We start from the raw sequence: 20,237 nt of genomic DNA, 5'->3' as shown, positions 1-20,237 counted from the left end.
TCCGTCAAGCTTATGGCATGCATCATTAATGGTCGAATTTCCGGAGAGTTTCGTTTGTTCATTTGGTCAACCACAAAATACATGTTACGCCGACTGTCCATTTGGTCAATTGAGGTAAAGTCTAGAATAGCCCCCGCCAATGAATATTACCGAACCTAGTAGCAACTAATTCTTTACCCCTTCCTCTTTGTTATACAGCGCTCGAGAGAAGCGAGTACGCGGCGCCAATACTTAGAAGACGAGTCTATTTCCTACAGTAGTTTTGGTTTCACTATCTTTTTCGGTGGGAGAGTCTATTTTATTTTGCCTTGTCGAACCCAGGCCCGACAAGAGAGGTTGGAAGCCGGTACAATTTACCGGGGCCCGTGCAGCCTAGGGTCCCGGGTTTGAACAATCCAAGTATACTTCACCCTGGTTTATCTCAGAAATAATATAGCTATCTACAGTACTAAAGGCTCTCTTTGGGGCCCGGAATTTATATTTTACCGGGGCCCGTGCCCGCATTCGGCGTCCCTGATATTAACCTAATAAAAAAAACACACATTTCCGCCCTGAAATATTAATTGTATAACTAAGAGGAAGGGGTAAAGAATTAGTTGCTACTAGTTTTGGTAAGATTCATTGGCGGGGGCTATCAGTCGGTCAAATGAGCCGTTCATTTGCCCAACTTCTCAGTCGGTCAAGACAGTGGACTGCTCATTCGGCCGACCATAATTTCGGCTTAGAGTAGTCGGCCATATGTTCTGCTCATTTGGCCGACTTTTCAGCTGTCGGACATGTGAAAAGTCGGCCAATGCACCCCACGGTCCCACCCAAATTTCCCATATCCATGAGAGGGGAGAAGGAAAAACGTCGGTAGATGTAAGCTTTAGGGAACCAATGAGATACCAGGTTGGTTTGACTTTTTTAAGGGGAAGGAGCTTACTGTAAAGCCGGCTGCACACATCAAGCTCCAAGCGAATTTGAAGCGCGCAGGCATGCGTAGTTTAAAAAATCAACTACGATTTTTTTAAATTTTGCATTGCTTTGCGTCTCATGTGTGTAGCCGACTTAAGAGAGTAAGGGGGATTGGGAGCAATGTTATCAATCATCTCAACAGTTATTTTCCCAAAGTAGAAATAAATACATTTTTGACAGTATAAAAAAAAAATTCTTTTAAACTTCTAAGAATCCTTTTTAATTTTATGTTTTACTTCCTCAACATCTCCAATAATTTCATCAAACATTTTTCGTTTCTTGGTATTAACATTCTGATATTGTTTCCATTCTTCTTTACGAGATTTAAAATTATATAGAGCGAGATTTCTAAAAACAATTCTTCCATAACGACAATTTTGAAGAACACTTTCACTTTTCATTAACTCTTCAGCTATCGATACTTTCGTTTTAATGTTAGAAATGACCCAGATTGCATCAATACATCGACTACCATATACGTCACATGCCATTTTGGATAAATGAGGCTGTAATGAAGTTTCAGTTTAACAAATAATATATTAATGGATTTAGCACAATAAATAAAAAGGACATTACATGTAATTTTTTAAGAATTAAATCCCTTTTCTTCTCTCCAACAAAAGTGCTCTTAAACAAAACATCGTAAACGTGTGAACCAAATTTATTACAACCTAGTAGCACAAGATATTCATCCTTCATGTTCAATAAACTCATTACCACCTGGAAGTTTATAAAAATAATTAAATAAGTTATCAAACATAAAATGGATAGTTAAATTCAGAATTACTTTGTGAGGTTTATGAAACCATAGGATATTTTGAACTATTAAACATCCGGCTAATGTGACAATAAAATTTGGGTTTTTGGTTTCATGAAATTCATCGTATGTTTTGGAACCAAGTAACAAAGTTGCAAATTCTTCCTGTCTCTCCACAGGTTCATAACATCCAAGAGTTGTCATCAATACCTGTTAGAAAAATGAATGTATTTGATATTAAAATCCCCAAAAATGAAATTTTTAGGTAAAATCCATCAAAATGAAATTCTTAAGTAAAATATGAAATTTTTAGTAAATGACTAATAAAATCTATAAAAATGAAATTCTTAAGTAAAATCCATAAATATGAAATTTTTAGGTAAATGACTAATAAAATAAAAATCAATATGAAATTCTTAGGTAAATGACTAATAAAATCCACAAATATGAAATTTTTAGTTAAATCACTAATAAAATAAATCAATATGAAATTTTTAGGTAAATGAATAATAAAATCCATCAATATGAAATTTTTAGGCGAAAACCATCAAATGCCATTTTTAGGCAAAAACCATCAAAATGAAATTTTTAAGCAAAAACCATCAAAATGAAATTTTTACAGGGTTGCCACGAAATTTTCAGATTCAAATTCCCTGACCATTTTAAGAGATTTTCCCTGACCATTTTAAGAGATTTTCCCTGATTTATTAAAGCCAAATTTTTCTTTTATATTTTACTTTTATCAAGAGTTAATAAATTTAGATGGCCTTATATTTCAGTAAAAAGGTTATTGCAATGTTGAAAAAATTAGCCAAAATTTCAAGGAAATAAATGATAATCGTGGAATTTGTCATACATCTAGAGTTAAATTACCTTCAAAAAGTGCCCAGATAAAATTGAACTCCCTGACTTTTCCCTGGATTTTTACCAATTCTTAAAATTCCCTGACTTTTTAGGCCCATTTTTAAATTCCCTGATTTCCCTGACGCGTGGCAACCATGTTTTAGGTAAAAACCATCAATATGAAATTTTTAGGTAAAAACCATCAATATGAAACTTAGAAGTAAACGGATATAAATAAATTTACCTTTATTAATTTTGCTTGACAAACATCCAAATCTTTGCACTTTTCGGAAAGTTTAGCAAGTACGCCACCATAGCCACGACAGTAAATATCATTTATAAGTGGTTCTATTCTATCAAAAATCTTTTCAAACTGGAAGAAGTTTAATCAATATAAGAATATCAGAAGTATATAAAAAAAAAATCCTACTTCTTCCTTATCGCTGCAAGTTTTAATTATTTTTTGAACGATAAAATTTCCCTTTGGATCCACACATAAATTATCAAACTGATCATCTATAAAGTTTTCCCAAAGCCACTGTCGTTTCTCAGTATTTGCAGCTTCAAAAACCCTTTCAGAAACGAATGATCCATATTGGTCAGAAAATAAGCTAGAAATTGATCTAAAGAACACAGAACCAATATAAGTTTTATATAACCAACTATTTCATAAATAAAAATATTATAATTGAACATTACTCATTTTCTTCTCTTGCAAAAAATTTTTTTCCAATTGTTTTAATAAACTTCTGACAAATTTTGGGGTACCTTCCGCTAGATACTAATAAAAGCACTTGAATAATTGGAGCACTAGTTTCACCTTTGATTATATCTGAAATTTTTTAAATAAAATTTGTAAATTTGTACTTAATACTGTAAATTTTACTTTAAAAGAAACTTACCCAGTAAGTGTTCGTTTTTCATTAATAATTTAGAAATTTTTTTAAAGAGACTTTTAAATGATGATGGAGTGCTGTTGTAGTTGAAATTAATAGCAGTTTTCTCTAATATGTAAAAAAATTGTTAAAATGTAAAATTTTGTAAAAATTATCCAAACTTACTCATGCTCTCCGGTAGAACCCTTCTAATAACACCACTTTCTACACTTTTCCCACATAAAACCGAGATGAGAGTTCTGATGACATAAGTGCTATTTGCTTCATGGAATATAAATTGTTCGAAACTTTCAATGACAAATTCAGTAACTTGCACAATCCAATTCTCAAAGAATGAACAGTCTTCTTCAGACAATTGATACTCATCTTTATGTTGAATTAATCGCAAACAAGTAATTAGAAGAGCTTGAGTAACGTGAGTGGCACCCAAATCAACGCAAATTAACCATAAATCACTGGAATATGCTTCTATGTATCTCCGAATAACTTTTCCATTTTTACACTTGAGGAAAATTAATTCTAAACAACGACTTCCCAGTTTGGTGGTTGCTAAAAAAGTCTCTTGACCAACTGTTTCTTCCATTACATTATTAAAAAACATTTCTTAAAGATAAAAAGAAGAATTACTCAAAACACAAGTTTATACACTCAATATTGGTAAGTATAACTTACCTTCGTCTTCTGGACTGTCAAAAGATTCTTGTAGCTGATCATAAACACGCTTGAAATATTGTTTGGCTTTATCATTAAGTTTAGGGAATGGGCAATCATCTTCTTCTGTTTGAAATGACGTTGATTTTGAGGCTTCAAAGCTTCCCTGGTCAGTCCATTCATTTTCCCAATTTGTATTATCATAACTCGAATTTTCACTCTTTATTTTTTGCGATTTTTGTTTGGATGAATGTTTCTTATGATTTTTCGCTGTGATCTCTATCTCAGAATGCTCTTCTTCTGGTACCGAAACCGACTCACGTTCATGTGTTGTCACTTCTCCTTCTGCCACACCGACACCGTTAACACGTGGTGTATTAAGCCTTTGCTTACCGAACTTTTTTGACTTACTGTGATTAGCAGAATCGTCATTCTCTTCAAACGAATTTACATCTCGATTTTTGAAGATATCTCTAATGTTGCATGGCTCAAAATTAGATCCACCAAAGTTTCTAAAATTCCCTCTTGACCTTCCTCTTCCACCACCACCACCACCTCGAAACCGACCACGCTTTCCAAAATTCGCCATGCTTTTTGTAAAATTGTAATTTTGTTTTAGAGAATCATAGACCGTGTGGTGTGAAGCTGGCAGCTAGGAGCAACCAAGGAAACTGAAGTAAAACACAAGGAGAACGCAGCTAGCCTCATAGAAATCGGATAACATTCGATTTCTATGTTTTTCACCGAAACTGTGGGATTTTTAACTTTCGAACATTGGCAACACTGTTTCGACTTCTTTTTATAATAATTCAAAGACCACTTAACCGATTTTGATGAAATTTTCTGTACTTGCTATAAAATGTTTGCTCTTTTTAATTAGGGATGCACCGATATATCGGCTAATTTTTCAAATATCGGTATCAGCCAATATCGGCTCAAGCGAGGCCGATATTAGCCGATACTTCTGGTATTAGAAAAATATTTTCATGAAAAACTATAAAAAAAGGCGATACTCAAATAACTAATTAATGGAAAACATTTATTGCCACAACCTTACATTTCCTTTTAAAAAGGCCAGTTGATCGCTTTTGTATTAAATAATTATTCGCGTCCAAAACGGTCAGGAATCATAAGTGGTTTTTCGACTCCAAAAGCCATAGATCATATCATTTTTTAACAGGTGGTTACGAGAGTAAACAAAAAAGCATATTATTGTGATAGGTAACTTTGTTAATATCGGCCGATATATCGGCTATCCTAGGCCGATATATCGGCTGTGCCCATATCGGTGCATCCCTATTTTTAATGAATCATTAATTAGCCATAGCTAAAATTTCGTGCAACCAACACTTTAAACTGCGTTTGAAATTAATGATGGAAAATAAGAAATTCCATATATACTGGGAAATTTGTTTTCCATTAATTGTGAAATGACTGAAATGTTGAGAGCGGAAGCACAAGTTAAAACGCAAGATATCGTTAATTCAGTTATGAACGATCTCCTAGATAAAAATCTCAATTCCCTCACCAGCCTTATACTTTATAATCAGAAAACTGCAAAAGTTTATCATTGCAAAATAGCAAAGATAACCGTAAAAGGAATTAAAATTACCCGAATGTATTTTGAAGATTATCTTACGGAGAGAGAAAATAGCCTACCAGAAAGTTAAATTGAAAGAAGCTGGTGTCAAAGATGTTGCATTAAATACCATTAATCAAAGTAAATCTTAGCTCTGGAAGGAGAAACGGACAAATAGAATAACAGTTTCTTCCAAATCTCATTGAATCATCACAAGAAAAGATGATATTACTGGTCAGCCATCATGGATAACGTTCGTTGATTTAGCTGCTCGTTAATCAAATATTACAAAGTGGAAAAAAAATTTAGAAAGTCTTTCTACCAAATGGAACATATCAGAAAAGTTGATCATAAAAAGTAGAATAAATCTACTCTAGAATACATAAAAATAATATGAAACTTATCATAGATGTTATATATTTTTACAAACTACATACAATAAAAGCTTTTAAAAAATTTCTTCAATAATTAATGAATTATCGGAAAATGGTTTGGGACATGACATCAAAATAAGCAAATATATTTTTTTTGTACAGCTTAATTGTAAAATATTTCTTCAGCATAATACATTTTTAGGACTGAAGAGAGAAAACATTTTTATTTTGTACACTTCAGTTCCTCTCGATGAATTGAAGTTAGGTTAAAAATCTTACTTTTAATACTTTGGTTTCAAATTGCACTAGGGATGTGTGAATTGTTTTTAAAAATAGCACTATCAAATAGCAAAAAAATATAAAATCAATAGATCTATATATAGAAATTTATATAACTCGCAACAATTAATCCGGATTGTAAATTTATCAAACCATTGAATTGAATTTTAATATCCTTTTTCATTATTTTAAATATTAGATAAATAATTTGATTGGTGTTATCCAAGCGATTACTCACACATCTCTAAATTGCACCCCTATAACAAAACTTGGACTAAATAATACGGTTTTATTAGTCCAAGAACAAACGAAGACCTTCTTAATATCTAGTCATTTCTATTCGTTTTTGTTATCAAATTAGATTGCCGAATTATATAAAAACAATCTCTTATATTTAAACTCCCGTTTCATCCGACATCTCTGGAAGGTTTCTCTTCTAAGAACAGACCTTAGTTTATTTTCTTTTCAACGTAATTCCCAGGAAATGTCCCGAACATACCTGCACCAAAAAGAATTAAGAAAATAATATGGATTTAATTTTCTCTGTTAACTAAAAAGTCCATCAGACTAGTACGTACCGTCTGGTGCGGCACGATGGCCAACAAACCATCCATCATCGCACTTTTCCATTACAAAAACTGTATCACCTTCGATCAATTCTAATTCGTCATCATTCTGAGGCTTGTAAGAATACAAAACTCGATACGGTATTACGTCGTTGCATGTATCTATGTGTAGGCTTTGATTCAAAGGTTGTCTTCGTTCTTCAATTGAACTTAAAGAATGGGATTCTTCTCGAGATGATTGAGTACTCTGCAAATTTTTATAAATAAAATTATGAACAATGCATACGTGAAAAATGTTTATTATTTACTTGAGAAGTATTTGGATAGCTGCTAAATGCTTCTTTATTTGGATCAGTGTTGCCATAGCGATGACTCTTTAATTTCGGATTCTTTTTTGCATCTAAAATGTCAAATATTAACCAATTTTTTAATAATTAGTGGTTCAAAAATATTTACAGTTTTTATCTTCTTTGGGTAGAGAAAGTATCTGGACATACGAAGCGGGAAAAATTCCTTTCCCAGAGGTAGTTTGTCCTTCAAACCAGTTGTCATCAACTCTCCTTTTAAGTATTACCGTCTCTCCCTAAGTTTATAGGTAATTTTGAGCATTCCAGATCGTTCAAGATAATAAGCACTCGGGTTATAAATACTGACTTTCGCCAATGATAATTCCACTGGCGTCTGTCCTTTAAAATTAAATTTAGCTTTTGCATGACCGTCAGATCCACTTTGTTTTAGCGTGTCCTTTGGTGACTTCAAAGAATCTGGTGTCGTTGACGATGAAGTCGTTAACTTGACAATCAGCTGTGTAAAAAGAAAAGGCTTAAAAATTATAAATTCTTCAAACCCCCCACTCAATCAATTCATACCTGAACGTAACTAATTGGAAAAATACCAGTTAATCCATCAGATTCTCCTTCGTACCAATTTTTATCTACTTTGCGTAAAACTTTGACAATGTCGTTCTTTTTAAGTTGTAACTCTCTACAGGAAAACAAAATGAGTATTTATAATATGTAGTAAAGATATGGGGTCACAGGAAAAATACCTTGATGATTGAGCGTTAAAACTGTAAAGAACTTTGGCTACTCCTAAATCTGCAGGTTGTTTCATGGATGGATCAGCTTCGAAAGGGTTATCGTAACGGTTTAAGGGTATAGGTGATTTTTGGGAAGGCCTATCGACAAAAAAATTGTGTAAAAAATTTAATACTTTCTTTTTATAACAAATGAACTAACAATAAATTATCATTATGACGCCTCATTTCAAGCTCTTGCAGCTGTTGCAATTGTTTCTTGTATCGCTCTTCTTCATAGAAACGTTTCATCTTTATCAAGTTAAAAGAAAAAGATTAACTTTGTTATATTTGTATCAAATTTTTTACGAGCAACGTACAGCTTCCTCCTGTCTTTGTCCCAGTTCTTCCTCATCGATAAATTCTTTCTCCAAATTGCGGACGGGTGTTTTGTAGTGAATATTAACCTCCGATTCTTGATAACGGTGAGGAGTTACTGAAATAACCCGGGATAATTTTTAATTAAAAACATTAGAAATTATACAATTTAGAGACGGGACCACCTCAATAGGTAATACATAAAAATATTATTAGTAATAGGCGTAACAGGTTGAAAAGTAAATTATTTTTCTGAAATTAGAGAGATTAAAGACTGAAAACTAAAGTTAAAACAAATCCAAAGAGTTAGTGAATTTTTACCACTTAACGGACATCTCTCCTTCACTCGGGTTGACTCTGATAACATTTAAAAACTATAGCGAGCATTGCTAATTAAAATATTTTTGAAGAGAAAAACTTGAAAATGCGCCAAGTTTTATAAATTACAAAAAGAAGCCAGAGAAAACAAGCCAGAAATAAAGGGACAGACAGACAGACGAATGGGAGAGAGAGTTGGAAATATACCATTCCAAAGTTAGCTTGAATTTTGGTTTTGATTAGGGGTATCAAGGGGGTTGAGGGGAACGGGGAGAACCAAGCCTACCTGCGGAATCCAGATCCAGCATAAAATCAGCCTCAGAGTAGTAAGGGAGAGGCGATGCAGGACCAATCTGAGGAACTGTCGTGGAAATTAAGCCCAATAACTACTTTAACAATATTCTACTCTACTTATAAAAGCCCAAAATAAACCTTAGCAGCTCTAACTATTAGCAAATTATTTTGTATATTGCGGCAATTTTATAATAGCAAAAACCAACGGGAAAATTAATTATTTCTCAACGTATATGTTTCATAATTAAAAATGAATTAGTTAATCTTATTAAATTTTTGCATTAAAAGAAAACAAGCATTAATTGAGAGCCAAAAGATGAAGGAAAAGTTTTAGCAAATTAAACCACATGCTTTTATGGCATGCAAATGGGGTGCATATTTAAAAAAAGTCTAATAAAATTTGAAATTTCTGAATAATTTTTAGTACTACACCTACCAGTTATAAATAATGTAAGATTGATTATGGAGCAGACATATATTAGATTAAACCAAAATTAAAAGATACAAATCCGTAGAAGAGTACTCAAAACCAGAATTTTTATATATGAACAGGTAATTTTAAACGTACTCGTCCACTCAAATTTAACGGGTTAGTTCAGACTGCAAATGTCAGTTATAAATATTTCATTTAAGTCAAGCCTTTAAAATATCATCTAACTAAACACTTTGTAATAAAAAAAAAAGAACAAAACAGTAAACCAAGCTTACATTTTGGCCTTTCTGGAGCTGGTTTACCGAGACCTTCGAAAGGTATATCTCCGCCTTTTTGAACTTGACGGTATTGGGCTTTTTGTAATTCGGGATCGACATTTTGTAATTTACTCCCCGTTTTACGAATCAGTGTTGAGTCAGATTCATAGCCATCAATACTAACCAACAACAAATATTAAAGCAAATTTACCCCAAAAAGATATTTTTATTATATTTGTACGCACTATTTTGGTTTTGGTTGATCCAACGTTGGTAAATATCTCCTTGTTAACTAGAGAATTAATATAATATTAAAAATTTCTACGATTTAAACTTAAGAACAAAAATATCCAGTCTTACAGATCTGTATTTTTCCCTTTCCGCAATTGATGAATGGCCCGGTTCGTATTCGGCGATACTTTTGGGTTGATTATGGTACGTATCGAAATAATAATTGTACCACCCTGGATCGTGTTGTTGGTTTGAAACTGAAAATTTTGGATATTTACTGTCACCGGGATACCTATGACCACGGGCAGCACTACGAGACTTGTAAAAATCCTCTGAAAAATTAAACATTTCATGTAAGATGAATATTTAATCAATTGTATAGAGATTAACGTACCATCTTTTTCATACTCCGGCTCTGACATGTATCCTCCCGAGTGAGGAGATCGATTTTTCCTCGTGTATCGAATTGTTTGAAGATCATCTGTTAAACAATCATTGTCAACAACAAAAATATTTAAATGGGCAATTTAACTTACCATTAGGCCTATTTTTGTCAAATTTGTGTAGTGATTTGAACATAGTCTTGTACCAATCACTCGCATATTCATCTTTAACTCCCTTAAAATAAAATAAGATGTTAAAATGATTGAATTTAAAAGCTCATTTAAAAAAAATAAATACAGTTCTGAGACTAATAGGAATGCCACGTTCAGTTGGTCCAATTCCTGCGTATTTTTCGGGAGCTTTGATAGTCGTTACGGTTTTCACTCCGTCTTCTTTCACTGGCATTGCATAAACGACGTAACTCTCATTTCCATCAACGGATGGCATTTCACCAATTTTGAAGGGTTCTTTACTTCCCGTTTCTGCAGATTATAAATTATTTTAAGACTACATTTCATAGTGTGAAAGTCAACAGAGTGGTCACTAAACCTAAAACAGTTTACTAGTGAAGTGAAGGTTACAAGCCATAAAAGGTGCGGATTATATTTAATTTAAAAGGAAACCTTTTCAATAACTTAATAGTAGTGGATTATAAAGCAGGAATGTGTTAGTGCTAATTTTGAAGATGGTGTTAGTGTTAATTTGCGTAGCTAAATTAAGTTTACATCACGAGTACCTTTCGTATAGGGTACATTTTCTATGTAACTGGCTCCTTTTGAAAACTGGCCTTCTAAAAACAAACAATAAGCTTATCCATTTGATTTGTGTCAGTACATTAGCCAATTAATAGAAGCTAGCCAATACAAATTACGCTGAACTGAATAAATGTGTTTTTTTTTAAGGTAAGAAACAAACCATCTGTTTATATCACCTCTAGCTTTCTGCAGCAATGTGATGGTTGGATTTTGAGGTAATGGAAGCCCGCTTGGTCCAATTTGACTTCCTGAATGAGATGATGGTGAGCCAGGGCATCCATTGGGTAAATTTTGACTGGGTGGTTGGGAAGCGGTTGATTGTTTTTTACGGGGCTGTTGAAGTTGAATTGTTGCTGTGCTAACGCTAGTTTTGGGCTCCTGGTTTTCTTGATGGGTCTTTTCAGGTGAATGTACGGTGATAACGCTACTAGACGAATCGGTTGAGGAATTTGAGGTCTATACAAAATATAAAAGAAAAGAACAGAAGCTTTAATAAACTACAAAATAGACCGTGATAAAATAAATGAATTACATTAGTCTGTAATGATTTAAATTGCAAATGATCCAGCTTGACGCTTCGAAAAGTGGGTTTGTCATCAAGAGGTCCGAACGGTTGCCAGACTGGTGATAGATTTTCCTTATCCTCCTTGTTAGTACTTGTGACTTCTGATCTCTCTGTCATTTCCGACAAGTCTGTTTCTTTTTGACCAGGGCTCCATACTATTTGAGATATATATTATAAAAAAATTGCTTAAGGGCTGAGATCTGGCAGAAATTATTATCTATAAATCTATTATACACCGTACACGTACACGTACTGTGATAACTGGAAAACAAGTTAGGAAATTATAGGCTTATGGAGATTAGTGTTGGCAACCTTCAAGGTCTTTTTCATTTTGCGGTTTCGACTTTAACCACCGAAATATGCCTTAATATACGATATTAAAATGATTTTATTTAAATTAAAAGTAATAAACTTATTTACCATTCTATGGAAATATTGGGCTAAATACTACATTTATTGTTTTAAAATGTGAAGTAAAAACGCGTACGTCGTCTTGCCACTCATTACGACACTATTATTTGAGATATAGTAACACCAGCGCCTTCTGGCGAGGCTGAGGTTAACCTGTATTCAAGGATATTCGAGTCACGAACGAGCCAGCCTACTGACATAGCCATCAAGGTTGGTAAATAAAACACGCATTAAAGCTGACAGCGCCAATTTCTCCCGTGAATTTGCAAATTATATACGAGCTATTTAAAACTAGCGTGACACACATCCGACGGCTGACATTTAAAACGCGAAAGATGATAAATTATTAACAAAAACCGAATACTAGGGTGATTTTGGAAACACACTTCCTGTCTCTAAAACGTTTCAATCAGTCAACCATTAAGTGAAAATCGCGTTTAAAACAAATTGAGCAATTAATCTGTTAGATTTAACGTACTACGTAACCGCTTAGGCGAGAATTTACGATAAGTGGAACGTCCGAAGGAGTAACTTCGGTAAGACGGATGCAACCTTCACCACGGAATAAAATTCCACCAAATAATACATCTTTTAATTGAAATTAATAACCGAAAGACGCGTGGGTTGGCTATGCGGAACACGACTCATATCCCCTAAAACAGGGCCCCCGCGCAACAAAGACACTCAAACATTAATTCTTTATGACCGTAAAATGAAAATTTTTCAAAGAAAAGTAGCGAAAAAAAAGTAAAAAAAAAGAACAGTTGAAATTACTTAATGTTAAAATTATCTAATTAGCGCTTAAAACCGCCCTCATTTTCGAAGCGGAGATCTTAAATTTAATAATCATTAACCGGGACTCGAGTGATATCTATTAAATACGACGAAGAACTTGTATATTTACCAGCTTTCGGGGCGGCCGCTTTAAACGTTGGTCCGGCGGGGGGTGGTGTTTCTGGACCACCCAGCATTTTGTAGAGGACCTCGTATCTTTGGTCGCGTATACGAATTTTATCGGATCAAGATGCAGTTCGAGATGGTTTTCGTCAATTTCGCGTCTTCCCCCAAGATCAAGGGGACCTGAATCTTACCACTGCCGCGAAATAGGGAGCGTGAAGACACGTACTAAAAGCAATGAAGCACCCAAGTAGCTGCGGCAGTCGGTGTATTTTGGCATTACCCAGTAAAAAGACGCGTTTTTTTCTTCTGTTCCTCCGTTTGCAGCGAGAGAGAGGGGGAAATATCCCAAAAATAGCGCTCCGAGAAGCTACCACGCTACACACTCACCGCGTTTTAACTTGTTTTGAAAGCCGCCAATATATCCAGTCCACGCCACCACTTTTCCGTGACTAGGTCTTTACGGTCTAATGGCCTACCAAAGTTTCAGCTGCGATTTCCTCCAAATTTTACAATATACACACCGTCAAACGACGCTTTTTCATCTAATAACGAAGTTTGCCTACTAATTTTATACCCTTCAATCCAAGGTACCAAAACTTTGAATTGAATTCATCCCTATGACGACATTAATCGAATTATAACCGGTAATTAACTACTAACCCACGCTGTCGCTTTAACTCTAGTCCACATTCGTTGAATATTAAGAGGGGTGATAATCTAATGTTTGCCTACTTCCGGCGACCGTGTAGCTAGACGATTCATCGTTACGTCACTACTTTTTCCATCGTAATCTTTAAAGGGAAACGCGTAATTTTTTAGGTGGGATGAAATACTATTTTTGGAGCGCGCGGGAAGAACGGGAGGATGGTAAAAAAAAATCCCTCGAAAGATGTCAGTGTACAGTTGGTCCGGAACTACGATCACATTGAAGAGACGTCGGGTCGGAGGGGGATCAGGCAAAAGAAGCCAAATTTGGAGCACCGAGTTGAGTGTATCTAAACATAAGACACCACCTTTCCTCTTTTACGATTCACGAATGACTAGATCCTTTTTCCATACGATAAAAAAAACACACACACACAAGCACACCTTAACTAGAACGGTCGTGATGTTTTCATTTCGTGCAAAACTTAGAAAGCATCCGCGGTGACAAACGTTCCATTCTTTATCTCAAAGTTGAAAATTTTCAATGGTTCAGAATGATCTCGCTTCTCAGCGAAATCTGAATTTGGAAGTGAGGGAATTTTATCAAAGATATGGTCGGAGTGGATGGGTCGTATCAAAAGTATATAAAATATATCTTACTAGAAGTATCCATTTTGGTTGTAAAAATGAAAAATAACGAAGTTTTGAGGGCTATTTTCCCGTCGAACCGCTAAAACATCAAGGGGTCCGAAATTTTCAAATTTAGCGTACGGTATTTTGAATCTCAAATTTATTTCAGAAATCAGAAACTAATTTTGAGATTTCAGAAAACGATTTTTGGCTTGATTTCTGGTTTTTTACGCTGATTTTGAGATTTCGGAACGGAATTTGGCTTAGATTTCAGGATTTTCAAGTTGATTTCATCATTTTTCTCTATAGTGTACGAGATTGGTACGAATGTAAAGCATACATCAGAAACAGATCACGGTTCAGAATGTATTACTCAATCAAAAGATGAAAAATTAACATATATATATAACCATATTTTCCTGATGAAATACATTTAGAAAATAGCTTACACTATTTTGTTTTCTGTCGAATTGGTGGATCTTAAAATTCATTTGGCGCGTGAAAATACGCCGCCATGTTAGGGTATAAAAGCGGGTAAATAAGCCTGCTATACCGCACAATGTAAAGGTACTGTCACGCGCAAAAACTTAATTTTGAAATCGATCAATTATCTGTATCAAGCAAATAAAATTAGCAGCGTAGAAAAATAATGTATACTCCTAGTAAGAGAGATATCATTAACTTCCGATAGCAAGTTTCCGATACCACGTGACAAGGAATTAAAAAGAATTAAAAAAAAAAGCGCCGTGTTGGCCATGTGGGACTCGTCTCGGGTGCGGGGTTTGACAGCTAGCTCAATTTTCGCTGACAGAAAAGCGACAATTTAAATAAGTAACGCGTGATGGGGGTAAAGCCTACGCGAGAAAATGCTCGATAATTATATACTAAGAAAAGAAGTGATAAAATACAGTCAATGAAAAAATGCATCCCAGGCCTACAACTCGCAACTTTATTGATGTTGTTATCACGCCCTACAAACTAGAATAAAAGTCAGTAAACCTTTAGTAGATTTGTCAGCTTGCCCAAAGGGTTCCAATGTTGTCCGCTCCCTACAATGACGCTGCTTAATGGTTTTTTTGATGAGGTAATACCTAAAATTGGTAGGGTCTTTGTTAAAGGGACTATGAACATTTGTGACTATTTTCAGTGGATACGATTGTTACGCCATCTGTACCAGGTAAAATTTGTTAAAATCGCCAATTGCATTTTTATTTATTTTTAGTTTATTTTATGTTTATTAAAAATATACCATTATTAATAGCAGTACTTCACATTACTATCACCAGGTTTAACAGAAGCTAGGGGCGATTGTGGCTAGTTACGTTTAAAACAAACCGTAGTGCGTTTTAGCAGTAGATTTTTTATTTAGTCCCTGCTCTCTATAAAGAAATATATTTAAAATGAAAATTTACGCCTTTTATTTTTAAATATTTATATTTTTGCAATGGCGGCTCTATCAAAAAAAGTAAAAACAAGTTAACAAAAATATGCTTCTAAAAACGCTTCTAGGTGGCAGCTAGGAGCAACAAACACAACACCCCACACAAGGAGAACGCAACCCGTCAAAAGTCGTGGATTTTCTTGTGTACATTTTTCATTGGTTAGACGCTTTAGCGCCTGCTGCCGTTGGAAGGGGAAAATTCGGAAATTGTCTTCCCCCCGCCCGTAAAACGTTCAGCGTAAAGGCTCGTGACGCTCGTCCAATGAAATTCGTACACAACCCTTCGTTAGCGTGTTTAAAGGCTAGCTGCGTTCTCCTTGTGTTTGTTGCTCCTAGGTGGCAGCACCTTCCGGGGACTTAAAGCGAGAGGCGAGTTGTCCGAGATCTATTGGCTTCCCGAAATCACGTGTTTAATAAGTTAATAATCACGTGATTTCGAAAAGCCAATCAACGCGAGAAGCTCCCAATTTGTCCCACCTTTTAGGCTAGATTTTGATGCTTACTCAACTTGTTTTGATTAATTCTAACCCAGCCACCGGTAATTGACTTTACAAGTCTTCAGTTGACTTAGGCCTATGGTGGTGCCTTGGGTATTAGCTTAGCTGATTATTATTATTATGATTATTATTAATACGCTAACGACATCTAGTGCGAGCGAATGCAACTAGACAGGAGCCGCCACTTGCTTAGCAAGTAGTGGCTGTTAAAAGAACAAAAAAAAAACACCATACCATAGGCTGCCCTCTAATAGTATTATAAGTTAATAATACAATTATCAAAAATTAACATATATCTGATTTTCAGAGTTATTGTTAGTGTCTAAATATGACCAAGGCAATATATTATTATAAAATTTGAATTAAAACAATAGTAAGTGTCATACTTATAGGATTTACGTTACTTATGGTAGTATTGTTTTTCTTTCATTTTTAAGAGCGAGCGCAAAATCACGAGAGAAAAAATCTACTAAAAATGATACGCTTCTATAAATGCATTTATCTAAATATATTATAGACATGTCTTTCAAACAATAATAGCTAGAGGAAGCAATTCACTCCACCCAATGAACGCCGCTTTGATGCTTGATCAACTTGTTTCTATTTCTACGCGACATCTATCGTAAACGACAGCAGTTAAACGCGATTTTTCATCATTATGTTATTGGTATTTACACATTTTTACAGACCAATTAATACTTTGCGTGTGTAAAAATAAAATTTAATTTAATTGAAATTGAATTGAATTGAAATTAATTTTAATTCAATTGAAATTAATTTTAATTCAATTGAAATTAATTTTAATTCAACTGAAATTAATTTTAATTCAACTGAAATTAATTTTAATTCAACTGAAATTAATTTTAATTCAATTGAAATTAATTTTAATTCAATTTAAATTGAATCAATTAAATTTAAATTGAATCAATTAAATTTAAATTGAATCAATTAAATTTAAATTGAATCAATTAAATTTAAATTGAATCAATTAAATTTAAATTGAATCAATTAAATTTAAATTGAATCAATTAAATTTAAATTGAATCAATTAAATTTAAATTGAATCAATTAAATTTAAATTGAATCAATTAAATTTAAATTGAATCAATTAAATTTAAATTTGATCAATTAAATTTAAATTGAATCAATTAAACTTAAATTGAATCAATTAAATTTAAATTGGATCAATTAAATTTAAATTGAATCAATTAAACTTAAATTGAATCAATTTAATTTATTTTTAAATTCAATTTAAATTTAGTTTTAAATTCAATTTAAATTTAGTTTTAAATTCAATTTAAATTTAGTTTTAAATTCAATTTAAATTTAGTTTTAAATTCAATTTAAATTTATTTTTAAATTTAATTTAAATTTATTTTTAAATTCAATTTAAATTTATTTTTAAATTCAATTTAAATTTATTTTTAAATTCAATTTAAATTTATTTTTAAATTCAATTTAAATTTATTTTTAAATTCAATTTAAATTTATTTTTAAATTCAATTTAAATTTATTTTTAAATTCAATTTAAATTTATTTTTAAATTCAATTTAAATTTATTTTTAAATTCAATTTAAATTTATTTTTAAATTCAATTTAAATTTATTTTTAAATTCAATTTAAATTTATTTTTAAATTCAATTTAAATTTATTTTTAAATTCAATTTAAATTTATTTTTAAATTCAATTTAAATTTATTTTTAAATTCAATTTAAATTTATTTTTAAATTCAATTTAAATTTATTTTTAAATTCAATTTAAATTTATTTTTAAATTCAATTTAAATTTATTTTTAAATTCAATTTAAATTTATTTTTAAATTCAATTTAAATTTATTTTTAAATTCAATTTAAATTTATTTTTAAATTCAATTTAAATTTATTTTTAAATTCAATTTAAATTTATTTTTAAATTCAATTTAAATTTATTTTTAAATTCAATTTAAATTTATTTTTAAATTCAATTTAAATTAATTTGATTCCAATTTAATTAGTGCACTATTGCCCAATATTGGGAAAAATGCGCGATTTTGGGGGCAGTTTTCAAAAATAATACACGTGGTCGTCGTAGTAAATATCCTGGAATATTTATTCACAGTTATCATATCTAGTGTGGTTATTAATGTAACCCATGCCACCACCCTCCTACGCATTGTAACCCGGCCACCTGAATTAATGGCTTTAAAAGTCGCTCGATGACTTAGGCCTAAGGTGGTGCCTTGGGTATTAGCCTAGCCATGGAACTAATAACTAGTTATTAGTTCCATGGCCTAGCTGATTATTTTTCAAGTTCAGTAGTTACACTAAATTTTGGAACCCTAAAACTATTTGTAATCGGTCGCAGCTTGATAACCTCTGTGCTACGTCACTCCTAGTCCTTTCCTTGAACTAAGCATGTAAAAATTATCTGAATCTGATCATTAATTAATTTTTGACAAAAAAATTGATTCTTTAAAACACTGGGCGATAGTGCCAGTGTCGAAAATAGATTTGAATTGAAAATTAGCATTAAAACAATACTTATAATATAATGTTACTTATGATTTAAGTAGAGGTGTGCAAATACCATTTTTTGGGGATCGAATCGAATATCAAATATTTTTTTCAAGGCACGTCAAATACCAAATCGAATACTTATAACGTCAAATAATTTGGTCGAATATTTTTAGACCAAATTTTTAAGCCAGTTAACTGATCAAATACCAAATAGTATTTCGAATACCAAATAATTCGACGTATTTGGTTTTGAAATAAATAAATAGTTGGCTTATTTGTCAAAAAAATAAAAAAGTAATTGAAATCACTATTCATTTTACTTGCAATAGTAAAATACTAAATCAAATGTATAATTTATATTTCATTATATTTAATAAATTTAAACTATAATACTAAACTTTTTCAAAGAAAAATTTTACAAACAAAATTTAAAATACATTTTTAAAGTTTAACTACGTCAAAGCCCAAGTCAGCTAGCGACTTTTACTCTTTAGTAACTACTGACTACAATAAACAGCTTCTGCCTTTCGCTAAGAAGTTTTAATACACACGGTATGAATAATGGACGTGCAAGTTACTCTTTTTATGGTCCTTGCCGCTGTGGCCTAAAGAGAGCAAAATTTCGGAAATTTCACAGCGTTCTCCTGTGATGGCCTTGAAACTCAACAAATTAGAAAAAGACCCGCGGTTATTCGACCAGTTTGCAAACTATTTGGAAATACCAAACACTTTTTCCTATCTTTTCGAATATTCGACTATTTGATCAAGAAAAACGAATATTCGCGAACTTTCCGAAGTGCTATTCGATTCGATTCGGTTTGGTATTCGATCGAATTATTTGGTCTAACCAAATATTTTGCACACCCCTAGATTTAAGCAATTAGGGAATCAGAAAATTGAGATTTAGGTATTTCCAAAACCGTTAATGCAGAGAAATGTAAAAAGATCTATTGATAAATAAGAAATAATTCATCAAGAGGAACTGAAGTGTAAAAAATTTTACCGCCACGCGCGGCACAATCAATTTCCGGCATAAGCAAATTCGGGCTCCAATAGAGCTCTAGAACTGTAGGTGATTTTATTTAAAGCAACTGTCGGCTCTATCACTGCCACCTGTATTATGAAAAGGCCCCTATTATTAGAGATGGCCATGAATCCATCGACAAATTTGTCGATGATGAATCTTTCCGATTCTTCGTGGAAAAAAAGCGACTTTAGTGGAGAGAGTGGTGCCATCTATTAATGGCAAAGGAAGTTAAAATTCAAATCAGCCAAATGAATAACGTTGTCAGAGAGCCATTGTAGAATATTATATTTAGAGAACTTATACTCTATTTGGTGAACTTTAACCTAAATTATATATCCCATATAAAATATATTGTTTAAAATTACGGTATTTAAACAATAATTTAAACAATTTAAAAAAAAACAATAACGGACTAACCCTAATTAGCACTAATTTCAAAATAAAGTCCACTACGGTTGTAAAGTGAAAAAATACTGTAATTTATGTTATTGACCAACATACAAACGATTCAAATCAAAGCGAGGTTTTACCTATATGTACCGCCTTTTGAGTCAAAATGTAACTTAGCTACCTTGTTTTTATTTCGACGCTAGCGACATCTGTTGAAGAAAGAGCTACTCAACGTCGATTTTTTAAGATAATGTGGATAGCTGCATTGC

The 20,237-nt window shown here is 32.6% G+C and overlaps 2 protein-coding genes across 5 annotated transcripts; both read right to left on the bottom strand.

Annotated features, from left to right (window-relative positions):
• Positions 1-1,163: 1,163 nt before the first annotated feature.
• Positions 1,164-4,748, bottom strand: LOC149926804 (nucleolar protein 9). Its single transcript, XM_090159196.1, has 9 exons — positions 4,126-4,748; positions 3,619-4,056; positions 3,460-3,561; positions 3,257-3,389; positions 2,988-3,180; positions 2,802-2,930; positions 1,745-1,924; positions 1,534-1,677; positions 1,164-1,463 (listed from the first exon to the last, which is right to left on the bottom strand). The coding sequence occupies exons 1-9, from the start codon at positions 4,691-4,693 to the stop codon at positions 1,164-1,166; spliced, it is 2,187 nt and encodes a 728-aa protein (XP_090015322.1). The 5' UTR covers positions 4,694-4,748.
• A 1,395-nt stretch (positions 4,749-6,143) lies between these two features.
• CAP (Cbl-associated protein) lies at positions 6,144-13,082 on the bottom strand. Of its 4 annotated transcripts, none has more exons than XM_090158297.1 (20): positions 12,848-13,081; positions 11,500-11,687; positions 11,144-11,423; positions 10,949-11,002; positions 10,510-10,694; positions 10,365-10,446; positions 10,223-10,309; positions 9,958-10,160; positions 9,843-9,889; positions 9,616-9,776; positions 8,900-8,974; positions 8,298-8,413; positions 8,141-8,229; positions 7,951-8,079; positions 7,772-7,886; positions 7,557-7,706; positions 7,359-7,485; positions 7,211-7,302; positions 6,915-7,149; positions 6,144-6,835 (listed from the first exon to the last, which is right to left on the bottom strand). In XM_090158297.1, the coding sequence occupies exons 1-20, from the start codon at positions 12,912-12,914 to the stop codon at positions 6,786-6,788; spliced, it is 2,532 nt and encodes an 843-aa protein (XP_090014423.1). In that variant the 5' UTR covers positions 12,915-13,081; the 3' UTR covers positions 6,144-6,785. The 4 variants fall into 4 exon arrangements, with proteins under 4 accessions (XP_090014423.1, XP_090014425.1, XP_090014424.1 ...); XM_090158300.1 differs by lacking the exon at positions 12,848-13,081 and adding an exon at positions 11,953-12,091 and having other exon boundaries at positions 6,145-6,835; XM_090158299.1 differs by lacking the exon at positions 8,900-8,974 and having other exon boundaries at positions 12,848-13,082.
• Between the last annotated feature and the right edge of the window lie 7,155 nt (positions 13,083-20,237).

Source organism: Leiobunum rupestre, chromosome 9 (assembly GCF_980474605.1).
Source record: "Leiobunum rupestre chromosome 9, qqLeiRupe1.1.hap1, whole genome shotgun sequence".
NCBI lineage: Eukaryota > Metazoa > Arthropoda > Arachnida > Opiliones > Sclerosomatidae > Leiobunum > Leiobunum rupestre.
This window is presented reverse-complemented; position numbering and strand designations above follow the sequence as displayed.